The 22,712-nt window shown below is 51.0% G+C and overlaps 1 protein-coding gene across 1 annotated transcript in view; it reads right to left on the bottom strand.

The window, feature by feature from the left end:
* The window catches only part of PRKN (parkin RBR E3 ubiquitin protein ligase), an 888,975-nt gene that overhangs the window by 573,717 nt on the left and 292,546 nt on the right, over positions 1–22,712 (bottom strand). The window contains exon 3 of the mRNA XM_054595427.1: positions 16,732–16,972. Coding sequence (XP_054451402.1) covers positions 16,732–16,972 — 241 coding nt within the window. The remainder of the gene's footprint in view (positions 1–16,731; positions 16,973–22,712) is intronic.

Below are 22,712 nucleotides of genomic sequence, written 5' to 3'. Positions count from 1 at the left end.
GCCAACGAACTCAGAAGATCAGGAGGCGTCGCAGACAAGAGAGAGGAGAGCAGGAAATAAAAGCGGTCCTCAGAAGCTCAGCTTCTTCCCGACAGCACCACTCAATTCACCGCACTTCGAGACTCGAGTTGGATGAGAGCTTCGCTCATGCGCACCCACAAAGAGGGGGCGCTCCGGCGTGACCTGGGGCGAAGGCGGGAGCGTGGCTGCTGGAGATTCGTGGACCACCCGGGCGGCGGCACTTCTCCGCTGCTGCGGCAGCTCACTGCGAAGGCAGCGTGGTCTCCGGGGGCTTACTGGACTTCCGTCCCTGTTAGAGATTTAAACCGGGGAACCTGTGGAAGTTCAGAGGCTTGACCGATGCTCTCGCTCCATCTCGCCTTTTACTACCATTCTGTCAAGTGCCCTTCATCGTGCCCTTCACGTCACTCTTAACCTTCATCGTCCCCGGCATGGTTTTAGCCAGTCATACAGGAAAACAGAACTGAACTGGGATTCTGCTAAGAGGTTTTTGAAGTTATTTAGAAATGTGCGAGACTTTTCTTGTATGTAAAGTGCACCGAACTTCAAAGCTATCGTTTAAAGCTGCAAAACAACGATATTCTAAAAATGCACCCCTGCGTTCGGAGACAGTGGACGTCCACTGACTGCGCTGGGACAGCACAGAGCTGGCGCGACTTGCCACATAAAGCGGCGGAATCTCACGTGTAGTGACTTCCAGTAAAGGTGAGCTCAAGTCTGGGCATCAGTTTATTAGAGAGGTCGTGACAAACAGTGAGAGGTAAAGTACAGAATATTAGGGCAACTGTAATATCTATTGCTTATTCTTACTTATGTTGCCAGGCATGGTTTGGTTAAAAAAATAAATTGTTTAAAAGGTTCCCCCAAAGTCCATACGTTGTCACTTCAATATTCCCTTATCCTAAACAAAAGCCACATCATGATTTGCTTTAAACTTTGAATACTTCACTAAAAAAATGCTTATATGGTAATAAAAGTGTGTTATGTCTGACAGTATCAAGAATAACTAGACAGATTATGCAACTATTGGAGACAATGATCTTGAAATTCAGCACGCTGCCGATGACACCAGCAAACTCCCCTAAGCGGTTATAGCAGGTTTTCTTCCATTAAGATGATGACATTTACTTAGTTTCAGTAAAGTAGAACTCTTTCCTAGAACTTTTGTTCCCCACAAGCACCTGTATAATTTATCAGCCTGCATTCCAAAGCTCAGTAATTCATGAGTTTATTTGTTATATCCTTTGGATCCTTCTAAAATGGGGTGTTACATTTCAAATAAAGAAGCGACAAAAGAAGTTTTGAAAATAAGATAAGAAATTGCCTAAAAGGAGGAGAACCGGGAAAGATACACAAACCATCTCCATGTGTTACATTTAGCTTTGATCTTCCCGGTAGTCAGAGCAAATTAGGGACACAAAGACATCCAGCTACAGCCTCCGCAGAGTAGGGGACCCAAAAGGGCCCACCCGGGCCTCCCCGTGGGGGGCCGCCTCCCGCAGCCTTAGCGGTCCTTAGCTGGTGGCAGCAAAAAGAGAAGGTGCCCCCCTAAGACTGAGAAGGTCGCTCAGCACTCCCTGAAGCCAGAGGGTCTGAAGTGACTCCCAGATCAGAGGGAAACATGTTAATTTTGATGAAGTGCTCCTTTGTTTTCTAATCAGCCCTCTTCCTCCCAAAGCCCACCCAGGCCTTCACCACTTAGGAGACCTATTAATGCAAATGAGCTGCCTCCTGGCTGTAAAGCCTCCTTAAACAATGATCAGCTATTAATTACCAAACAAAGATTTTCTGGATTCACGATGGTTTGCCCAATTCAAACAAGCATCCGCACCTACAAACGCCTTTGCTGGCTGGTTGTGGAAGTTTTGAGTTACACATAGACAAAAGTAACTGAGAGACGCTCTTACCTCTCCACCCCAGCCAGGACACACCGGAGAACTACAATGGACTTCAATGTACAGGAAAGGGCCGTCAAAACGATAAAGTCATTAGATACATTCATGAGAGGTAATGATGTCACTGTCACAGAATGACAGCAGCTCCCAAAGTGCTGCTGGCTCCTTAGAAAAGGCATCCCCCCTCCAAGAGCACCCTGAGCGGGCAGGGCAGGAGGGCGGGCGGCTTCCTCACCGGGGCTAAAAGTGTGCGGCGTGCTCGGGGGGGCCCCCCCTGCCGGTGGGCGCGCTCTATCGCCACCGCGCGTTCTGTTTTCTGAGACACGCTCAATGTGTCATTTTATCTTAAAGTTTCCATTATGCTAATGTCTTACAAGATCACATTTTGCTGTTGCTGGAAGGGCAGGAGGGGATACAAAGGTTTACATTTAGAACCAAGGAGTTGTACAACAGTTTCCAAGGGTCAATAAGATGCCATCAAAGTGCACTCCAGGACTTTTCAGTGGCAGCTGCTTAGGATGTTCTCTGGGTTGACAGAAGGAAAAAGGGAGAATGTTATTCCAAGTTAAACGTTAGGGGGCAAAAAAGAAACAAACGCTACAAGAATGGGAGCATTAAAACTTGGCTTCAGGTATAGGGATGATTATTTGAAATCTCTTCATTGAAATCTTGATTCATGTATCAATCTAAAGTATCAGTAGAACAGGTCCACGTTAAATAGGTCTCTGTCACACAGTAGGTGGGCTGTCTGAATTAACTGTCATCTTCATCCACCATCTTCAAACACTTTCAAAAACAAGCTAGCTGAAGATCTGCAATGTGTACAGACTTCATCTGAATACTTTTGTAACCTTATAGTGTATATAAGGAGGGTGCTTAGCTTTTGACTCATCCCAAGTCCCGCCTCCCAGTTCTCAGGGAAAAGAAGAATGATAAGCTAATTATTCAGTGCAAACTAGATATTATTCCCTAGAGTAAAGTTTTATTTCCATCTTTCCTAGAAGCATTGATTCCCTCCAATCACCAAGGGCTGCGAGCATAATTCATGAATATATCGTATCATCAATCCATCAATAATTTGTAGTTCCGGGCAACCACTGTCAAGCAGCTGAGTAAAAACACATTACAACCAGACAGCTCCCTTCGGACCAATTATTGTAAATCAAAGCAATGCCAGGGAGAAGCAGCTGCTCTTCAGAAATACTTGCCTGGTGCACATTTGGCATCTGATTTTCTAATGCAGCCCGAAAGCAGGCTGTGGCCCAGGGTCCGAGCTGCGGGGCTGGGCTCCGTGTGGTCAGGGGCGGTTGCCGAGCGGCTCTAGAGCCCTGTGTCGTACAGGCTGAGCCACCCGTAGATTCGGGAGGCTGTTTGGGAGGGGTCACTTCCCACGTTTTGAGGCTGCTGCCCAGGAGGTGGTGTCTAAGGCACCGCTTGGTCCAGGGCAGGGCCTGCTCAGCCTTACACGGTGCTCAGGTCCCAAGCTAGAGCAAGACCGTGTATTCTGTCTTGTCCTGGAACTGACAGGAAAGAAAAAGTTGGGGAGATGTGTCTAAAATAGTTTGGAAGAGCCCAGTTCACAAGGTTGTGTTTGAAAAAAATAAAAAGACTATATAACTTCTTGCCAAGTTCAAATCTTAAAGTTTCTCATGGACTAACTCCAAATATATTAAAAGTGGTTATTCTAGGGCTGTTATATATTTCCTGTCAGCTGGTACACTTTTTTCACATCAGATGCCAATGGATGGAATTCGGAAAAGTATTACTCAGATATTTTACAAAAGTAGAGATACTTATTGAAGGCCATAGAATAAGGTGGCTGTTCTTGCACCAGAGTATGTAGGATTAGTGTTGATTTTACAACCCAGGCAAAGTCTAAGCAATTTTCCATGAACACTCTGGTCCAATTTAAAAAAAAAATGAAATTTGAAACTAAAAGAACATGGTGCAATTCTTAGTCTCAACACCTTTTAGCTGTGGATTTTGAATAAGTGATTTCGTCTTTACTGTCAGGTTCTATATAAATGAAGGAATAATAGTTATGCTCCTAATAAAAAGCAAGTAAGATAAGTGTAAAAGTTTCATAAACTATTAGGTGTTTCTTAAGAACAACTTTAGTTATTCTATTGAGAGTAATAAAAATTGTATGTCTACAATGTATGTGCAATAATGGCCGGCAGGAGAAAAATATTATTTTCTGTAACAGTTCACACAATAAATAGCACTACTTTATCTTCATTCTCAAAATAGTCAGAAAATCATCTGAAACTTGGAATTAGGCCAAAGAGATTATGATCCTCCCTCCCTCCCCTCCTCCCTCCCTCCTCTCTCTCTCACCTGTCTACCACCTATCTGTCTGTCATCTATCCCTCTCGTGCACGCGCGCTCTCTCTCTCTCCACTAACCTCTCTTAAGTTCTTTGAACCAATTTAGAGCTCCATGTTTCCCTACTACATGATTAGTTGAATAAAATTTTGACAGCTGTTCATTTTATATTCGCGTGACAAATATTTGCAGGATTCTCCCCTTTTGAGAGCAGGGCGGGCACCATCCCGGGGGAGCTGCGTGAGCTGAGTTAGGGGAGAAGCTCACCCCCTCTCTGGGCTGGCAGGCGAGGCGCGTCTTTTCTTGGTCCCTGAAGCCAGCCCTGGAACCCCGCCAGGCCCCCTTCCCTCGTGGCCCTCCTTCTCTGCCGACTTCAGGACGAGTATGTCTCTGGGTCACGCAGCCCCTTGGCGGTCCTGGTGATCGGGAAATCGGTTCTACGTTCTGACAGGGGAGCCGCGAGGATGGAGGAACTCTCTTCTCTGCGGAGGAAGAGACAACGGATGTCTGCATCATGTTTGCTCATTTGTCTCCCTGGGACCCCAAGCTGATTAACAACGTGCGCCTCCTGGGAAGGCAGACGGCTCTCCGAAGCCTGGACTCGGCCGACGGTGCGGCCGGAAGCTCTGAAGCCCTCGCTGGCCGCGGCGGCGGGCCTGCGACCCAGGAAGGGCCTGCCTACCCCTGCGTGTGAGACGTTTCCCCGTCACCTGGGGCTGTCGAGAAATGAAGTCATTGCCTCTGAGATTAAAGAAGCTCTGTCCCGATTGGCTTACAGAAATAAACACTCAGCACTTTTATGAATGAAATGTCCCCAGTGGTCACAGACAATAAACCAGTCTTTCAATATTGTGAATGTCCCAAACACTTAAGGAAAACGTTCTTCCTAAAGAAAACACTAGCTAAGAAATAATGAAAGAATTCAAGTTTAGAGAATTAAGGAGACTCTTCGGACACCTGGATTGTTCCAATAATTTGGCTTTAAGAAAATCCAGAATAGGGTTGGGTTTCCCGTGAAGGGAGGGGTTCGCGTCAGTGTCCCGAGCTTCTCAGACTGGGTGATTGAATGTGGAATCTAACACGACACATACATGACACTTAAGCTGATGAAAAAATATACATTTGTATTTTATTAGATTGAATCATAATTCTGGTGAGTTTTAGTGTGCTGACAAAAAAACAAGTTCTTAGATACTTATACAACCTTTAAAAATCTGGGTTAATATAAAATTGGGCTATTTCATGACTAATCATTGAATAGTTGGGTAATTTCTGTTAAGACCGAATACAAAAGCATTGAGAAATAAGCATAATTTTATGTATATATACTTGTGGTTCTTTAGTTCTGTATGGGACAGAATGGCTATGTTTTTGGTTTATTTTAATGAAGTGTTTTATTTTTGCTAGTTTAGAAATTGGGTCTGTAGAAAATTATGTAATGTGTATTTATGGCCTTTGCTAGTCTGTACGACACAGTTCTACCTCCCAGTTTTCTCTGCAGAAGTTGCTTTTTGGTTAAAAATTATAATTACTTTGGGTAATTGAGACTACACTAGAAAGAAAAATAACAGAAAAATATAGCTGTTTACCCACGGCAGTGAGATGAGTTTCTCTTTTTAAAGAAGAGAATAGGTTTTTTCCTAAACAAAGTATCATTTTTTCCCCAGAATATGAAAACATACAGTGGACGACAAATTCGGGAGCACGTGGCAAGCTGTAGAAAGCTTGAGGGAGGTGCATTTCACTTGCCTTTGTTCACAATCTGCACAAAGCTCACCGAGATTTGACAGGCATATTTGCGAGAGAATTTAAGAGAAAAAAAGCAGCTCATAAAACCTAAGTCACCGAATATGACATTAATGCAAAATTAGAATCACACGTTTTCTGCCGAGTCGATAAAACCACCCAGAGCACTTAGCGAGGCCCCGGGAAGCTCTCCTGCTCCTCTGGGCGCCTGTGCGTCTGCCCTGGCGGCGGCCACCCCACTTCCTCCGGAAGCTTCCGCTGACCACGTCCTGTTCTCTGGCTGATCATTGAAAACGGCAAAGTGTCCTCATTCGTGAAGGAACTCGGGTTTCCTTTAATCATCTCAACTACATTTCTTCTAAAATATTTTATTGTCACTCTGGTTCAGTGAATGACCGCGTATTGTTTCCCAGGCACCTGGGACTTGAACAAATGATCAGACCTCTGGCAGCTCCTTTGCTCTTGCTTTCCAAACACCGGATCTGAAATTTGATTTTAATGGAAATGTAAGAGAACAATTTCAAGATTCCCTTTTCCCTGTCGTCTGTCCCCGAACCTCCAGCAGGGCCCCGGAGAGGGGCTGGAATCACTGGGTTCTCCAGGTGCGCCGCGCACGGCGTGACTTCAGCATCGCCAGGGAGCCAGGAGCACGCTGCGGAGGCAGAACCCCTCGGCCTGCCCCAGGCTCAGGCCTGCAGACGACAGGGCATCCGCCCGAATCTTTCATGTAGGAGGGCCGCAGAGAGTGGCCAAAGCCCTCGCTGCCCACACGCGTTCTTACCTTCCGGGGAAACGCTAGTCAAGCCCTCAGGAAATAGTTACGCAGCCTGTCACACGGGGGGTTCCGCTGTCAATGGTCACTGTAACAACCCACCCGGCCATTTACGTTTCGGAAACTGGTTGTGTGCCCAACGTCGGCGGCTCCCCTGAAAGCTCTGTGTAATCCATGGGCCCACGCTTGTGTCTTCGTCATGGAAGAACAGTCCTGGGCCTCAGGGAAGGGTATCTACGGGTGACAGGGACTACCGATCCCACACAGAACAGGATCTTGGTCACAAGCCTGACTGCTGACACCCGCTTGGCGTAGCTCAGACTGTACCAGCGGAAAGCATCAGGGATCCCAGAACTCACTGAGCCTGGAGGCCAATGCCCTTCACGAAAGCAGACCACCAACCCGCGATCCAGCCAAAGAAGAATTCATTACAGGAGCACAAGTAAATGGATGAGGGAAATTTAATCATAGCTACATGTTTGGAATATTCTTGGCATTGCTGTTAAAGTTCTATTTTTTATGGATAGGCGAAGATCTTTTTTTTTTTTTTTCTTTTTCACCTACCTATCTTACCTTCAGTTTGGTAGACTCTGCCTTTGTTTACTGATCTGAAATAGCCACAAATCCTCTCTGATTTTCACTGGACTTCAGAATTAAGAAACATTTACTTTCACTAAGACTCCTTACGTTTCATGGTGACACAGTTGCTCGCATAGGCTCAGTAAGAATTTGCTCTCATCTTACCAGAATATAATTACACAAATTGTATGACAAAGGACACACACACGCAGTGATATTTGAGAATAACTGTCACTTTACCAGGAATGGCAGCACACTCTTGAGGGATGACAACTGGCTATGCACACATCGGCGGTGTCTAGAACGCCCCCCACAAGGACACAGGCTCGACGCCTGGCCAGCAGAGTTCCCTTCACACGGGCCAAAATTCCCATCCAGTGGGCAAACGGCCCCAAAGGCTGAGGTGTATAGCCCTGTTGTGTCTAATGCGGCAACCCTGTCCTAACACTTCCTCATTTTACACACACACACACACACACACACACACACACACACACACACACACTTTGGCAGGGGCTTTTCCTTTAACTGCTACTTTGAACATTTTATACAAAAGTTCAGAGAGTAGCAGGAGACAGCCGTCACAGAGTCAACGGCACTTTACAAGGCAGTGGGCGGCGGGCCCCGCCTTTACTGGCTCCGAGACAGAGCCCGGGGCATCGGCCCGACTCTTCACGGTGTATCTACCCGCCTGCTTTCATCTCCTTACAACTGTTGCCGGAATGAATCAGGACCTGCGATATGGTGAATATTTTGATCTTGGAATTCCTTCTTCAATTACTATCGGAATTACTCTGTGCGGAACAATTTTCCTCAACTACTAGGGTCGCTTGGCTAGCTCACTTGAAGTAGAATTAACGGAAGAAAAGTTGGGTAAATGCTATTGTTTTTCATTATTGATTTTGTGACTGAGATTTTAGTGCTCTAATCTCTTCCAATGCTTTCAAATGCATTTGATTTTTTTTTTTTTTTTTGGTAAACTAATTTTAACAAATCCTTATCACGGTCACTGAAAGTTGGGGCCTTCGGAGCCCCAACACAACAGGACCCGGCCCCAGCCGTCACTGCCTGGACTGCACGGCGCGCACCTGTCTCTGAGGCTGCCACCCTCCTGCCTCCTCCTCCAAAGCCCCGCCTCACCCCACAGGCAAAGCCCATGGAGGGCAGCTCCTCAGCCTCCCTCTAAACCCCCGGGACGCACTCCGTTTTAAGTTGTGCATGCACGCCTTCTACGCCTTCTACACGGGGAGCTACCTAAGGGTCCGGTCTTCTCTCTCGTCTCCAGGTCCCCTGCTTCCCACTGTTATGCGTGAGAAGTTCTGGCCTGGGCCACCCCACAAAGGGACCTGGAGGACACCATGCTAAATGAAATCGGCCAGCCTCGGGGATCCAGGTACGGTGCGATTCTTCTCATGAGAGGTATCGGCAGTCGTCAAATCCACGGAGACAGAGAGCAAGTAGAAGGGTGACTTCCAGGGGCTGGGGGTGGCGGAGGGGAAGGGAGTAGGGCGTAGTTGGATGGGGACAGAGTCCCTGTTTGGCGAGATGAAGAGCCCTGGCGCCTGTTTGCATGACGACATACACATCCTCCACCCCGCTGGCTGCCACTCTCAGAAATGGTCACGCTGGTTTTGCCTTGCATGCTTTTCATCATCATCATCATCATCATCATCATCACAGCGATGAAGGAAACTCAGAAGATGAGCGGATGATACCACATGAAGGAACGAGCGATCTGACACACACCCTGCTGCGTGGAGAGCCTGGTGGCCTCAGACCGTTCCCCTCCCCGATCCTGACCTCCCGGGGTCAGAACGGCTGTCGGTACTGTGCGCGCCATGGTACCGTGGGCCACGCTGTCCCCATGCAATTGTTAACCATCTCCCTGCCGTGTGTCATAAAGAGGAGTAGACGAGTTTCAGGGCTACGCTGTGTGTGTGGAGTTACACTCGTTGGCAGTACGATGCTGCACCCAGCACCATCCGCGTTCCGGGCACTGGAGGTACCAAGTGTATTGTCGTTGACAAGCACACCTTCAGATGGAAAGCAAAAATGTGACAAGGAGCTGCACAGCAGTACATACAACAGGCAACAGAGGAAGGAGCACCCTGCCCTGCTGTTGGGATCGTGCTCCGACTGCGGGGAATGGAACGTAGGACTCCTTCCGTCTCCTCAAAGTCCCGCCCCAAAGCCCGTCAGGCTGGCAAAATCCCCCCCTCCGTGCGAGAGCGCCCTCTGTGTTTTCACTTGTACTGAAAGGGCATATTACAGCAAAAATGTCTTTGTTAGAGAAAAATTAAGTTCTTGGCAGATTCATAATATATTTTTTATAATTTGATGCAATAGCAAATTTAAGTTGCTCTAGTATGACTGCCAAAATTTTGTCGTTTCAGGGAAGGTTTACACAAGAAATGCTCCTTAAATCTACCCAGTACACCAGGAAATTCACACCCTCTGGCTCAAAGTCATTAGCATGTATAATACACATTTTTGAGTACTTGAGATGTGGTTTGGGGTAAAACGAGAATTAAGTCTGAAGTTGATCATTTTATTTCATTAGTAGGCCTCCACGACTGATGTGTAGTTGGCAGGTGTTAACTAATTTATAATCCTAGAATAATTTTTGTCTTGTACTACATCCGACTACTGGCCAAAAAAAAAAAAAAAAAAAAGGAAAAGAAAAGGAAAAGAAAAAGAAAAATGCTGATAAGAACATATTCTCTAATAATCATTCTGTATTTATAATGTGTATTCAGAGCTCAAGCCTTAAAAGCAATTCCATTTATTTTTAATAGCCTCTATTTATGAGAGAAGTTTGAGGCTCCCCGCAAACTTGCGCCAAAAGCACCCCGGGTACTGGCAGACCCTCCCCACCAGCAAACACGCCCCCTGCTCCGTGACCAGCACCCGCACCAGGGGAGCACAGGCGGCGCCTTGACCGAGGGGCGCAGCCCATAAACCCACACCGCCACACTGCACTGCCACTCGCAGCCTGCGCTTAACCGCAAAACGTGCAATGCCGCGCGCCCGCCGTCACGGAGCCGTACAGAACAGCAGTTCTATCCTCCTGACGCCTCTGTGCTCCGACCGCTCCCCCTCTCCTCCCCGCTTAATCCCTGGTGACTGCTGATTTTGCCCCCGCTCCGCAGTTTTCTTTTCCAGAAGGTGAGATGGTTGGAATCACACAGGGGGCAGGCTTCTCAAGCTGCCTTCTTTCATGGAGCACCATGCCCTTAGACCTCCAGGTCTCTTCGTGCTGCGACGGCTTATTTGTTTTCAGCACTGAATAAGGGGTCATTGTCTGGATGGAGCACAGCTTACCCGTTCACCTGTGGAAGGGCGCTGCGGCTGCTTTCAAGTGCTGGCAATTGTGAGTTCAGCTGCTATACACGTCTGGCTGCAGGTCATTTTGTAGACGGACATTTTCAACTCATTTGAGTAAACCCCACAGAGCATGATTACTGTATTGTATGGTAAGAACGTGTCTAGTTTTGTAAGAAACTTAAACTCTCTTCCAAAGTGGTTGTACCATTTTGCATCCCCACCAGCAATGAGTGAGACTTCCTGTTGCTCCAGGTCCTTGCCAGCATTTGGTGTCCGTGTTTTGGGTTTTGGACATTGTCATAGGCGTGTGGCAGGAGCTCATTGTTTAAACTTGCAACTCCCTAATCACCTATGCTACTGAAAATGCAATATGCTTATTTAGTACTTGTGTATATTCTTTGGTGAGGTGCCTGTTAATATCTTTTGCTTATTTTTTAATTGGGCTGTTCATTTTATTGTGGATTTTGACAAGCTCTTTGTATATTTTGGATAATGGTCCTTTATCGGATGTGTCTTTTGCAAATATCTTCTCCCAGTTTGTGGTTTGTCGTCTCATAACCTTGACATTGTCTTTCACAGGAAGGAATTGTTCAATTTACTGAAGCCTAGCCTATCATATATTCATTTCCTGGATCCTGCCCTTGGCGTGTGTCTAAAAAGTCGCCACCATACTCACAGTCATCGGCCTTTCCTCCTATGCTATATTCCTGGAGTTCCATAGTTTGTGCTTCACATTTAGATATATGAACGGCTTTCAGTTTCTTTCATGAGCAGTGTCCATATTCAGTTGCTCCTTCACTTGAAAAGACTATCTGCTCTCCATCGTATTGTCTTGTCTCCTTTGTCAGTGATCAGCTGACCATACTATGTGGGTCTATGTCTGGGCTTTCTCGTTCATTCCATCCCTCTTTTGGTCTGTTATTTCACCAATATAACACTGGCTTGATTATTGTAGCCTTATAGTATGTCATAACATACTTTGTTCTGCTCCTTCAATACTATGTTGTTACTATTAGTCTTTTGCCTCTCTATATAAATAATTTTTCAATATTCACAAATTAACTTGCTAGGATTTTAACTGAAATTGTTTAGATAAAATTGGGAAGTTGACATCTTGATAATATTGAGTCTTCTCCATGGACATGGTATGTCTCTCCATTTCTTTAATTTTCTGATTTCTTCCATCAGACTTGTGTAACTTTCCTCATATGGATCCTGTACATATTTTGCTAGGTTTATATCTTAAGTTTTTTGTTTATGGGATGCTAAGCATGTTCATTGCTGGCAATATAAAAAAGCAATTGACTTTTGTATATTAACTTTGTATCCTGTACTCTTGACATTAGTTACAGGAGGGGTTTTTTTGTCCATTTTTTCAGATTTTCTACATAGACAATCATGTCATCTGTGAACCAAGACAGTTTTAGATCTTCTCCTCTATCTGCTCACTTGTTACTTTCTCATATTTGTCTAATTTTAATTATTTTTCTATTTTATGTTTTCAAGTTATAGTTCAATAATTTATTCCAGCATACACTGTTTCATCAAAAGGAGTCTCTTTCCTTTAGTCAAAAGACATATTTCTATTTTATAGTAAAATGTCCTTTAAGCCAAGGCAGTAAGACTTGAAAGAACTGGATAAAATTGACAATAGTTTAGTTTTTAAAAACCAAACAATTATGAAAAAATAGTATACCATGTGATACAGATGTTGAAGTTTAAATTTTGACTAAACTAACATGATTCTTCAAAATGACCTATTGTCAGACTGTGTTCACTTTAACCAAAATACCTGGAGGAAATGCAAATTTCCCCTGATATACGCAGTGAGCGGAGTACAGACGCGGGGGCACATCCAGCACAAGCGCGGAGCGGGACACCTGGCAAAGTGTGGCCTTGCCCGGGTCGGCTCCTCAGCCCGTCCCTGGCTGCCTCCCCTCCCTCACGCGGACGCTAACATCGCCTGCCTGGCGGGCTGCTCCAGAGGCTGCCTGCAGACGCTGCGTGGCAGCGGCGCGCAGAGCAGCGCCCGGTCACGGCCGGCGCTCAGAGCTGCCCACCATCCTTACTGCCCCGGCCCCTGATCTCGCGGGAACTGCCGTGTCGCCACGCTTTTCTTCCCCGCAGGCCTCCCGCAGCTCGTCCCCAAGCAGCCCAGTGAGCTCCCCTCAGTCAGGCCGCTTTCCCCCGTGGCTCAGGCCCCCGCAGGGGCCCCCCTCTCCGGGGCCTGCCGCAGCCTACGCAGCCTGCCCGGCCGGCCCCCTTCCGCTGCCTCTCCTCCCCCTGGTGCCTCCCCTGCCCGGCCAAGCCGGCCCCTCGCCAACCGAGCAGGGATGGGCGGTCCGCCTTGGGGAGCAGACCCCGACCGCCCTGCTCTGCCTGACGCCGCTGGGCGGGGACTGTCCTCCAGGGTCACTTCCGCAGAGAGGCCCCTGCCCACCCTGTACTAGAGCACCCTTCCGACTCTCTCCCTTCCTTGTATGCCCTCAAGTTTCCGCCAGCGGACATTCGCCTCCTAGCTATTTGCTTCTGTAACGTCTTCCCACATAGAGAGACTCACAGGGCAGGCGTTGTTCTCTGTCCCTATTTCCTGCCACATCCCAGCACCTAGAATTGTGCCTGGCACACAGGAGGGAGTCACTGTTTGTTTCTGTACTTCACTGACTACATGACAAATTGTAGAGAATATTCCTATTTTTCTTCTAGGCCCAGTAACCTCATCTCCTCTGGTTGTCAGGATGTATGAATGGTGCCTCGTTACAGAAACAAACAACATGGCCCGTGACCTCAGGTCACGCATGGGTGCCATGGGGCCCAGGAAGAGCCTACACAGCTTTCTTATTCAAATGTTTATAAAACGATACAATGTATCTGTTCACAGAATTTCACATGATGCACTTTCTTGCTGTCCAGGACCCCAAGCCCCTCCTGGCTCGGCCTCTGGAGCCGCACTGCCAGGGCAGCCGGGGCCTGTCAGGAACATAGGTCTCCACCGTCGCCCCGGGTGACAGGCTGGGCCCCCGGGGGACTCTGGGGGGCACCGTGCCTGAGACCCCTGCCCGAAGGAACACTTCCAGGGCTCCGTCCCGCTCTCCGACCTCCCCTCGCGAATCCCAGCACAGCGCGCCCGACAGTCTAAGCCTGAATAGTGTGCTTGGCGCACTTCCTGCCGATGGCGATCGTGACACTGACTCGCACTGGCTGGCGGCGTTTTTTGTCCGTGAGTGCCTGAAAGGCGCCTTCGCGGGTGTTGGAAGCTCTGATTTGTTTCCAGGGCTTCCCCGGCCCTGTGTCTCTGCTTTCGAGACCTCCCACCTTCAGCCGGCACCTAAATCCCCGCCCCCCGGAAACACACAGAAAGTGGGGTGGTTTCTCTTAAATTTCTTCCTTTAAGGAAGAGGTTTTCAAACCTTTTGTAACCAGAGATGTTTTTCCCCCTGATGAAATGTGTTGCAGGTGCATAACGTGTAAGGGAGGTAAACAGGAGGCCGCTCTGGCCTGGTGGACCGGCTCTGTTCGCCCCCCTTCCCTTGACCTGCCTCCCTCCCCTCGCTGGGCTGAGGGCAGCAGGCAGGTGGGACCTGCAGCTGCCAGGCTATGAAGCCTGTGCTGCAGGGAAGGGTTTCGCAGAGTGCGGTCGGCACCAGGGCTCCCGGGCCTCTCCCTCGGCCACTGACTCGGGGGCTCCGGTCCTGGGGTGCGCAGGAGCTGGCCTCCGCAGATAGCCCTGCACCCTCGAGGCTGCACATTGCTGCTCTGGGAACTCGGGCCGGTTGCTTTTGGTAAAGGGAAGGAAACCCACACGCAGGGTGTTTGCCCATAGCCATTCCTAACTATCCCATCCAGAGTATTACATGCACTCAGGCACCAAAAGTACCGAGACATTTTTAAAAGGTAAAGTAATGTTTTCTCAGAATAGCTTTCAGTAAAGCATTAGATCTAACAGTTAGATACACAGAAGTTCTGATGAATGGCTCGCTGCATTTACCCTGTTAAGGAGTTTCGTGAACTCTTATCGCCACTCTTCGAGCAGACTGTGGGGACACTACAGTAAATCGGCAGCTGCCCTGCCCTCAGAACACAGCGCATGTGCAGAAGGCGGGACAGAGAGAGTGCCGACTGGGGCAAGAGCTCTGAGACGGCCGTGGTTCCTTCCGTTCTGAAGGTTAAGGGCCGACCCTCGCCACCTGGTGTCCCAGCCAGGGACGCTAGCCCGCCCCTGGCCCGCAGAACACACGCACGGCTGGAAACCGGGGTGAGAGGCGGGCGCCTGGGGCCGGCGTGGGAGGAAGGCCAGGCCGTCCGCTCACAGGGCACAGGGGAGCTGCCCCTGAAGGCCGGCCGCGGGCCTTCTCTGTGGTCTTGCTGGGGCCGTGCGCCCGAGTCAGAGACCGTGTCCCGACCGAACATTCCCAGCCACCCCTCAGAAACGGCCCCTCCGCCTGGTTCTTTGTTCTCCTATCAGAGGTAAGGATTCCCATCATGGGTGTTCTGCCACCTGATCCCAAAGTCCTCGTCTCTGGAAACTGCTTTTTATATTTAGCCTGTGCCGCGTGATGGGCAGCGGCCGCGCATCTGCGCCCCAGCTTTACTAACCCTCGGCCCAGCACCCCGGATTGTGTTTCATCCACCCACAGAGGAGTCTTCACAATGCCGCCAGCTAAAATTATATTCTACTCAATAGCTGCCTCTATCTATTATGTCCCTTTTAGGTTTCGTGTTTTCTTTTGTGCTTTAATTAACGTAAAACATATTTATTGCATGCTCTATTTCAAAATTCCACTTTATTTTCTCAGGTCTGGGTGTACGGCACATGCTCCCCCCCGCGCAAGAAGGGGTGTCCTTTCTGTGACTTACAGCATTAATGACAGGGCACCTCCGCGGGGCTTGTCTGTCCTGGGGCGTCAGCGCCCGGCCACCTGGGCGCCCCCGAGGGTGCTCCTTGCGGCTGTCCTTCTGGGAGCACCGGGCGCCCTGCGGGCCTGGGCCGGACGTGCCCGCTAACTCCCCGCTCTGGGCCGCGCGGGCGCCGCGGAGGGCCGGATCGGCCTCGTTTCCCCAGCTTCTCACACGTCTACCCCGCTTCTCCAGGGCGCTTTTCCGGCTCTGAGGGGCCCGCGGCCTGGGAGGGGCGGCCCCGCTCCCTCCACAGCCACCCCAGGACCCCGGGACGTCCGCTCTGCCCTCTCGTCCTGGGTTTGTCCGTCCCTCCATTTCTGCACAGCAGTGCTGTTTCTACTTTCCCCTCGTCCCTGGAAATAAGTGTTCTGTTTTGGGGGACAATGTTATCTGTGATTTTTAAATTTAGTGAGTTTGGCAACAAGACTTTTCATATCATTTTAGGTCTCCTGCTTGCTGGTTCCAGAGCTTGCTGGCACTGTGGAAGCCGTCCTAGCCCAGAACCGCCTGTGTCTCCTCCTCTAGTACATGGAGAGAAACAAATGCCAAAAATTATCCTGTTGTGCCTTCAACTATTTAGATTGGAGAATAAAAGACTAAATAAAGCATATTAATATTCTCAAAATAGCAAAAGGACCTCCGTCCTTGCCAGAGAAAAGCACGTTGCAACGGGCGGTAGCATGAAGAGAAGGAAGGAGCTTTCGCCCCAGCGTGGGATGGACATCGTGACATGCTGGCTTAGAACCCGTGAATGAGGGACTGACCGCTAAAGTTCTCGGTCTGCCTTTTAAAAGGTCTCTACGTCATCAGAATTGTAATCAACCAAAATGGTTTTAATGAAGTAAGAAAGAGAAGGAAAGACAAAGCGGAGCGGGACATCCGTGCCCCCGAGTCCGGTGTTTGGCCGCAGCACACAGCACGTGTCCCCGCCAACCCCAGCTCCTCGAACAACAACGGAGAACTGTCCCCGTGCTCACAACGCCTTCTCATCCCTTACGTGCCTTCTCAACACGGAAACCCCTGATTGGACGTGCGCATACCCCCCGCCCCAGCGCGGCCTCCCCCCAGGGACCGCAAGGTACCGTGAGCGGCAGAGACAAGGGGGCCCTTCCCGATGGACACGTTACTACACAGGCGCTTCGCCGGCCACAGGCGGGGCCCTGTGATTACCTGCGCGTCCGGCGGGCGGCGCATCGCTCTGCCGGTCGTCATCCAGAATGGCAGCCAGACCCACCGTGTCGGTCGGGAGGACAGAGCCGCTGAAGTCCACGCGAGTCAAGCTCTCGGGCCCCCTCTGAGAGGCCCCCGCGGTGCTCCGGGGTTGCGCCCCGCCAGGGGGGGTCACTTCCTGGCCTCCTCTCCTGGGTCTCAGCACCACGTGGACAATGCTCTGCTGGTCCAGGTCGCAGCTCTGCATGGGAACAGAGGACAGGCACACGATCAAATGCTGGCATCAAAATGCAGAGTGAGGCCGAGCTTGCCTGTTCTCCTAGGGTGAGCAAGAGCCTCGAGTCTGCTTCTCTACCATGTCCACAGGCAGCCACGGACCGAGAAGGAGGGCGGCATGTGTGCCGGGTCACCCTTACCTGCCAGAAAGGCCAGCGCCCTCACACGTGTGCCCATTCCACCAGTGCCGCTGAGCTGTGCCTGAAGCTATGAAATGGGGGGAATGACAAAAACGCCACCACAAAAACCGAAGCGAGGTTCACAGAGACAGGAGCTCTAGGAGACAGAAAAATGCACCGACCGCAGTAAGAGGTGGCATTCGGTTAAAACGGATTCAGTCCAGGAGAGGTAGGGCCTTCTGTAATTACCCGCCCACACCCTGGCCTTCCCCTCAGCTTCAGGAAGCACGGAGTTGGTTATTATCAAGCACGGGGCATGTTTCTCCAGAGTTTATGATAGATGGGCTGACGGCGGACTCCACCCACACCTCCTGCGTCACAGCCAGCACAACGCCACCCCAGGGGGCCCCAGGCGTCATGCCCGCTCCGTCCGGTTTCACAGGTGAAAAATGGGACCGTGTACAGAAATGTCCTGCATCTCGCTACTGACGCATATGAACAGGAGACTCGAACGTTCAGTGGAATAAGGTTAGAAGCCAGAGCATTTGCCAGGACAAAACCCAGACCCCTAGAAATGAAACCCCAGTTCCGGAATACCCACTAGCCAGAAGGCGTCGCGCGTCTGTGTGCCCTGCCTCCCACACACCCCTGATGTCAATGTCTGCAAACCGCCTGTTGCCATGCCCTCTCATTCAAGGACACCCAGGTAAACCACAACGGTAATTTTAAAAGTGACAAACCCTGCCCGCTGTCCCCCGCCAGCGCTCCCTGGCCTTCGCCGCCACGCTTCCCAGAGCGGTCCCATTGCTCCCAGGCACTGCTTGCCATCTGTCCCCTGCACTCCAGGAGGTCGCTGGGATGGGTGCCTCTGGTCCCAAATGCCATTCCCACCAGTGGGCAGCGTTCCCCAGGGCCCGGAGGACGGGAGAGGAGGCCGACCACTCGAGCCTCCCACGGAGAGCACGTTCAGGGAGCTTAGAAACAAGGCGCATCTTGGACTGTGGGAAGACCGGGAGGCAGCCTCTGCTCCCGCCCCTTGAGGCCCGCTCCAGGGGCCTGCAGCGGCTGCCTCTCCCCTCCGCATCTCTCCGTAGCAGACGCGACTTCTGTCCCATGGACCCGCTTGCCCCTGGCCACCTGTCCCCCAGCCCCGAGGCTCTCCCCAGGGCAGCTCCCCCTGGGCCTTGGTCACTTGTTAGTCAGCCATTCTCCACGCCCACCTGACTTCCCTATTCCCGCCAGAGCCCCGCGCTCCCCATGGTCCCCATGTGCCGTGACCTCCTCTCCCACCAAAGACCCCGGCTACCCACCTGCGTTTTCTGAGAGCTTCCCAGAGTCAGTACCTTGGACTCCTGCAGGTGCAGCAAGCACCAAGGGTCGCTGACCGGCTCAGAAACACACCGCTGTCTCCGCGCTGTCCCCGCCCACCGCGCGCCTCCCCGCCCAGCAGCTGCGGAATTGCTGCCATCCCTCCGTCTCTCCCCGCGGTCCACTGCGTGCAGGATCGCGTGCTGCGCGACCTCCCCAAATGCCTCTGTGTGGCCTGCGACACGGGTCTGCCTCTCATCCGGGCCCGCAAGGCGCACAGACTCCTCTCCTTTCTGGATCAGCTGCCCAAGGCCTTTCCTCTGCTTTCCTTCTCCCCTTCACTGTCTAAGGGGCGGGCTACATGATTCTGTCACAAACATTCACTTTCCTCTCCCCTCTCCGCCCTTGAATTTGGGAGCCGATGTGATGGAGCCAGCGCCTTCCAGGGCGCTTGCACCACCGCTGGCCATCACAAGGGGACCCTGCCTCCTTCCTGCCTCCTCAGCCCGGGCCCCGGAGCTGCACAGGTGACAGGGCCGGAGTCCGGGCCCAGCCGCAGCACCCCCTGCAGGGGAAGAACCTTCCCGCTGATAGCGGGCAGGGCCCCAGACCCCCCGCTGGCAGAGACGCTTCTGAACGCACGGGCCTGAGATTCGGTCGCTGTGCGTTGGGCAGCAGCAGCTGACAACGCTGTTTCCCGTTCTCGTTGGACCGGCAGACGCTGCTGTCACTCATCATCGCCTCAGTGCGCAGCCAGCAGCACGCCAGGTGAAGGGGCTCCCATGTTGGAAGACTTTTCATCTCAGGCAATAGCTAATAAGCTTAGTAATCGATGCATGTAACAAGTTACTATTCCAGAACTGAGGTATGACTCACCCTGACTCCCCGGGAGACCACAGGCAGCCCCACCTTTGTGCCCCGGGAGGACAGCAAGCTGTCAGGAAGGGATCTGAGCCACTGTGCTCCAGGGAGACGCCCACCGCCCAGGGCCCAGAGGAAAGAGTGCCGCAGCTTTGATCTGATTAACTTTCTCCCTGAATTCCAGTCCCCCTAACTGCACTTCTCTTCTCCTTATAAAAAGGATTAGTTCAAAATGGAGTTTACAACGGTCTGTTAGGGTACACACCTGCCCTCTTCTCCAATCGCCAAACATCTGAATAAAGCACCCATAGAGATCCAACCCCTGTCTCTGCGTATTGGGTGTGGTAGGTGGCAGGCAGCAGGAACACCGGCTTGTCAGGTTTCATAGGCCCCGGAGAGAGACTTCAGCCCCAGTTCCCAAGCAGCCAACACCGACATCGGGTCTGAGTCCCTCCAAGGCCTCCTGCGAGCAAGCACGACCCTTGACCCTTGACCCTTGTGGGGCCGCTGCGGAGACCCAGCACCTACCACAGCCTGGGGCCTGCCCGCATCGTGTTCTCTTCCAGGAGGCTCTGAGCTCAGTCCGATCACCTTCCTCCTCTGGGCCCCTCCCAGGTGAAAGCAACCCCTCTCTCTCAACTGAATCCCAACCCCCGTGGCCGGGGGTCCCCCCTTACAGCGGCGGGCAGCGCCTGGGCAGCCTGGGGCGCATCTGAGCTCCCGCTTCACTCAGACGCCCGCCCAGGAGAACACGCATGGGCGCGCCTCTCTTTTTATTCACCAAGGGCCTCACGGGCGCAGTGGAGCCGGGAGACGCAGAACAGGGGTCTAGGAGCTGGGGAGGGGAGTGACAGGGGAGAATGCACGATGAGCAAGGATGAGCAGTCACAAACCCAGCACTGATGTGTGGGGTCCCAGGAGACTGTGGGAGACAGAACGCGGGGGTTAAAGCCAAAAAGGTGATTTATTAGCCGTAGGGTTAAGCATTGTGATCTATTAGCTGTATGGTTTTCAGCAAGTTACTTCTTTTCTCTAGGCTTCAGTCTCTACATCTGCCATAGGCACTAATCCTACCAACTTTGAAGGCTGAGCTGAAGAGTTAAGGAAATACACACAGTGCAAGACCCTGGTCCACAGTAACAACTGACTACAGAGTGGTTGGTATCGTCACTGTCATCTAGGAGTTTTGGAAATGAGAAGGTGGCGGCGTAGGCAGACGGGGTGCATTTCTTCACATGACCCCATCAAAATCACAACTAAAATATAGAACGACCATCACTCAGCAACATTAGAAATCAAGTTGAATGGAAGTCTGACAACTACGAAATCGAGCCAAATGGAAGTCTGACTCAATGGAATTGAAGAAGCCACATCCATCCAGACTGGCGCCACAGAACGGGCTGGCCGCTCACCCACGTAGATAAAAATTGGGGAGGGCTATCTGCAGAGTGAGGAGTCCCAGTCTCACACCAGCTCCTCCAGCCCAGGATTCCAGTGCTACAACTTCCAGTGAGGAAGATAAGTCCCCGCAACTTCTGGCTGTGAAAACCAGCAGGGACTGTTGGTGGAAGAGGCTGCCAGAGCCCTAACCACTTTGCTTTGGACTCACCTACGCAGACTCGCTCCCTCTGAGCTCCAGCACCAGGGTGCTGGGCACCAGTGGCCTACAGGGAGACTGAGGTGTTTGGCTTCGCGGCAAGCAGGGGCCATTGTCCCTCTGCTGGGCCCTCCCCCCACAGAGCCAGGAGGCTGGTGCCATTTCTGAGACTCCATCAGCCTGGCTAACACTGTGTGACTCCACAGAGGCTCTACCCCGCCCAACTTATAGGCCGCCCCCCACTGCTTTTCCCCAGCAATGGCTGCTTGGCCCCTGAGTCCTATCAAACGAGCAGCAGCGGCTTCAGTGAGCCTTAGCAGCAGCCAGATTACAGTCGCAGCCTGGCTGCGCAGCCCCTGAAGGCCGGTGCCGGCTCCGGCCATGGCCGACTCGGCTCCCTCCAGATCCCGACACCCCAAGATGACATCACGTGTCCCCCAGTACCGAACTTTTCTGTGTTTCTCTCTGTCACCAGACTGGGCCACCTTCAGGAGAAGAGCCTGGGCCTTTCTGAGGCCATGTGGACAGGTCTGCGGTAGGGACCTGTTGACACCGCGTGCTCCCCCTGGGCTGTGAGGCGACCTGCTGACCTTGTGAGGCCCAGTCCTGCTGAGGTGGCCGTTTCAGAGGGGAGGTCACAGTTCAGAGGGTTTGAGTAACCCCCACAGAAGTACAGGTAGACTCTGCAGCCATGTGTTCTGTTTCTAAGCCCCCCGCTCTGTCAAGAGCCTGCGGGGCCTCTCCGCCTGAGCTATTGACACAGGCAGACAGGTTAACCAGAACCTTCCGTCTCATCAGCGTACAGGTCAGTCTGCACTCATCAACAACTGCTGCACCAATTTCTGTGCTATTTAAACTGGGCTGAGTTAACATCAATGTCTTCAATATTATTCATTCATTTTCAGTTCCAAGTCTGTTCAGGTCCATTGCATCAGACAAAAATGCTAAAATTCTTTCATTTGGCAGCCACAATGCTACCTACTGTGAACTAACTTTCTATTTTCATTTGAATTTTAATAGCACATGATTCTTTTTCCTAGAAAAGTGATAATGATTTGTCAAGAATTATCAGATGAAGGACTTCCTAAATTAATAGTGATGCTATCAGTTTTTAATTAGAAAAAAAAAGTCATTTCAACATTAAGGAGCTCTCTCTTAGATCATTTTGAAGAAATGCTTTTTTTTAAGCAAGTTAATTTTTTTTTTTTGCTACCAAAAATTTAGAGTGCTTATTATTTGCTTCTTCTGAAAATAACTGCCAGCCAGCAGATGTCCTGTAAGCCCATCCACGCTTTTAGTAGCGTTAGTGTCTGTGTTATATTGCAAATGGTAATGTTTAGGAAGTTCTGTAAAGCCATCTTTGAAGGCGGCGGTTACGAAAGGTTTCGTGTGGCTACTGCCAACAACGCAGTCACGCGGCTCGGGACTCCCTGGGCCCCGAGGGGCTCAGAGGGAGGCAGGAGGACCGAGGAGGAGTCTTCCCCACCGATGCTTTCTTCTTCAGCTCTAGGCCCCTCCACAGTGAGCAACGAACACTAAGTGACCATTTATATTAACCGGATGAGAAGGAAACTTTCCCTGCCCACTGACGTTTCGTTTTTTAAAAAGACTTCTAACAGACGGGAGTCTGCAATTGATGCTCTGGATGTATCACGCATCTCTGACGGCTGGTTTTCATTATAATCAAACGTATTATGCTGCACAGAGACAGCGAAAGGCCCCTTTCCGGTTGCCAAGGGCCAGCCGTGCGATTGCTGAGAAAGGTCAATTAGCCCCACGCTAATTAGCCAGTGCGGGTCTCATCCCTGTCGCCCTCGCTG

Source organism: Pteronotus mesoamericanus, unplaced genomic scaffold (genome assembly GCF_021234165.1).
Source record: "Pteronotus mesoamericanus isolate MK-2021 breed Mesoamerican mustached bat unplaced genomic scaffold, CSHL_Meso_final contig_134, whole genome shotgun sequence".
Classification (NCBI taxonomy): domain Eukaryota; kingdom Metazoa; phylum Chordata; class Mammalia; order Chiroptera; family Mormoopidae; genus Pteronotus; species Pteronotus mesoamericanus.
This window is presented reverse-complemented; position numbering and strand designations above follow the sequence as displayed.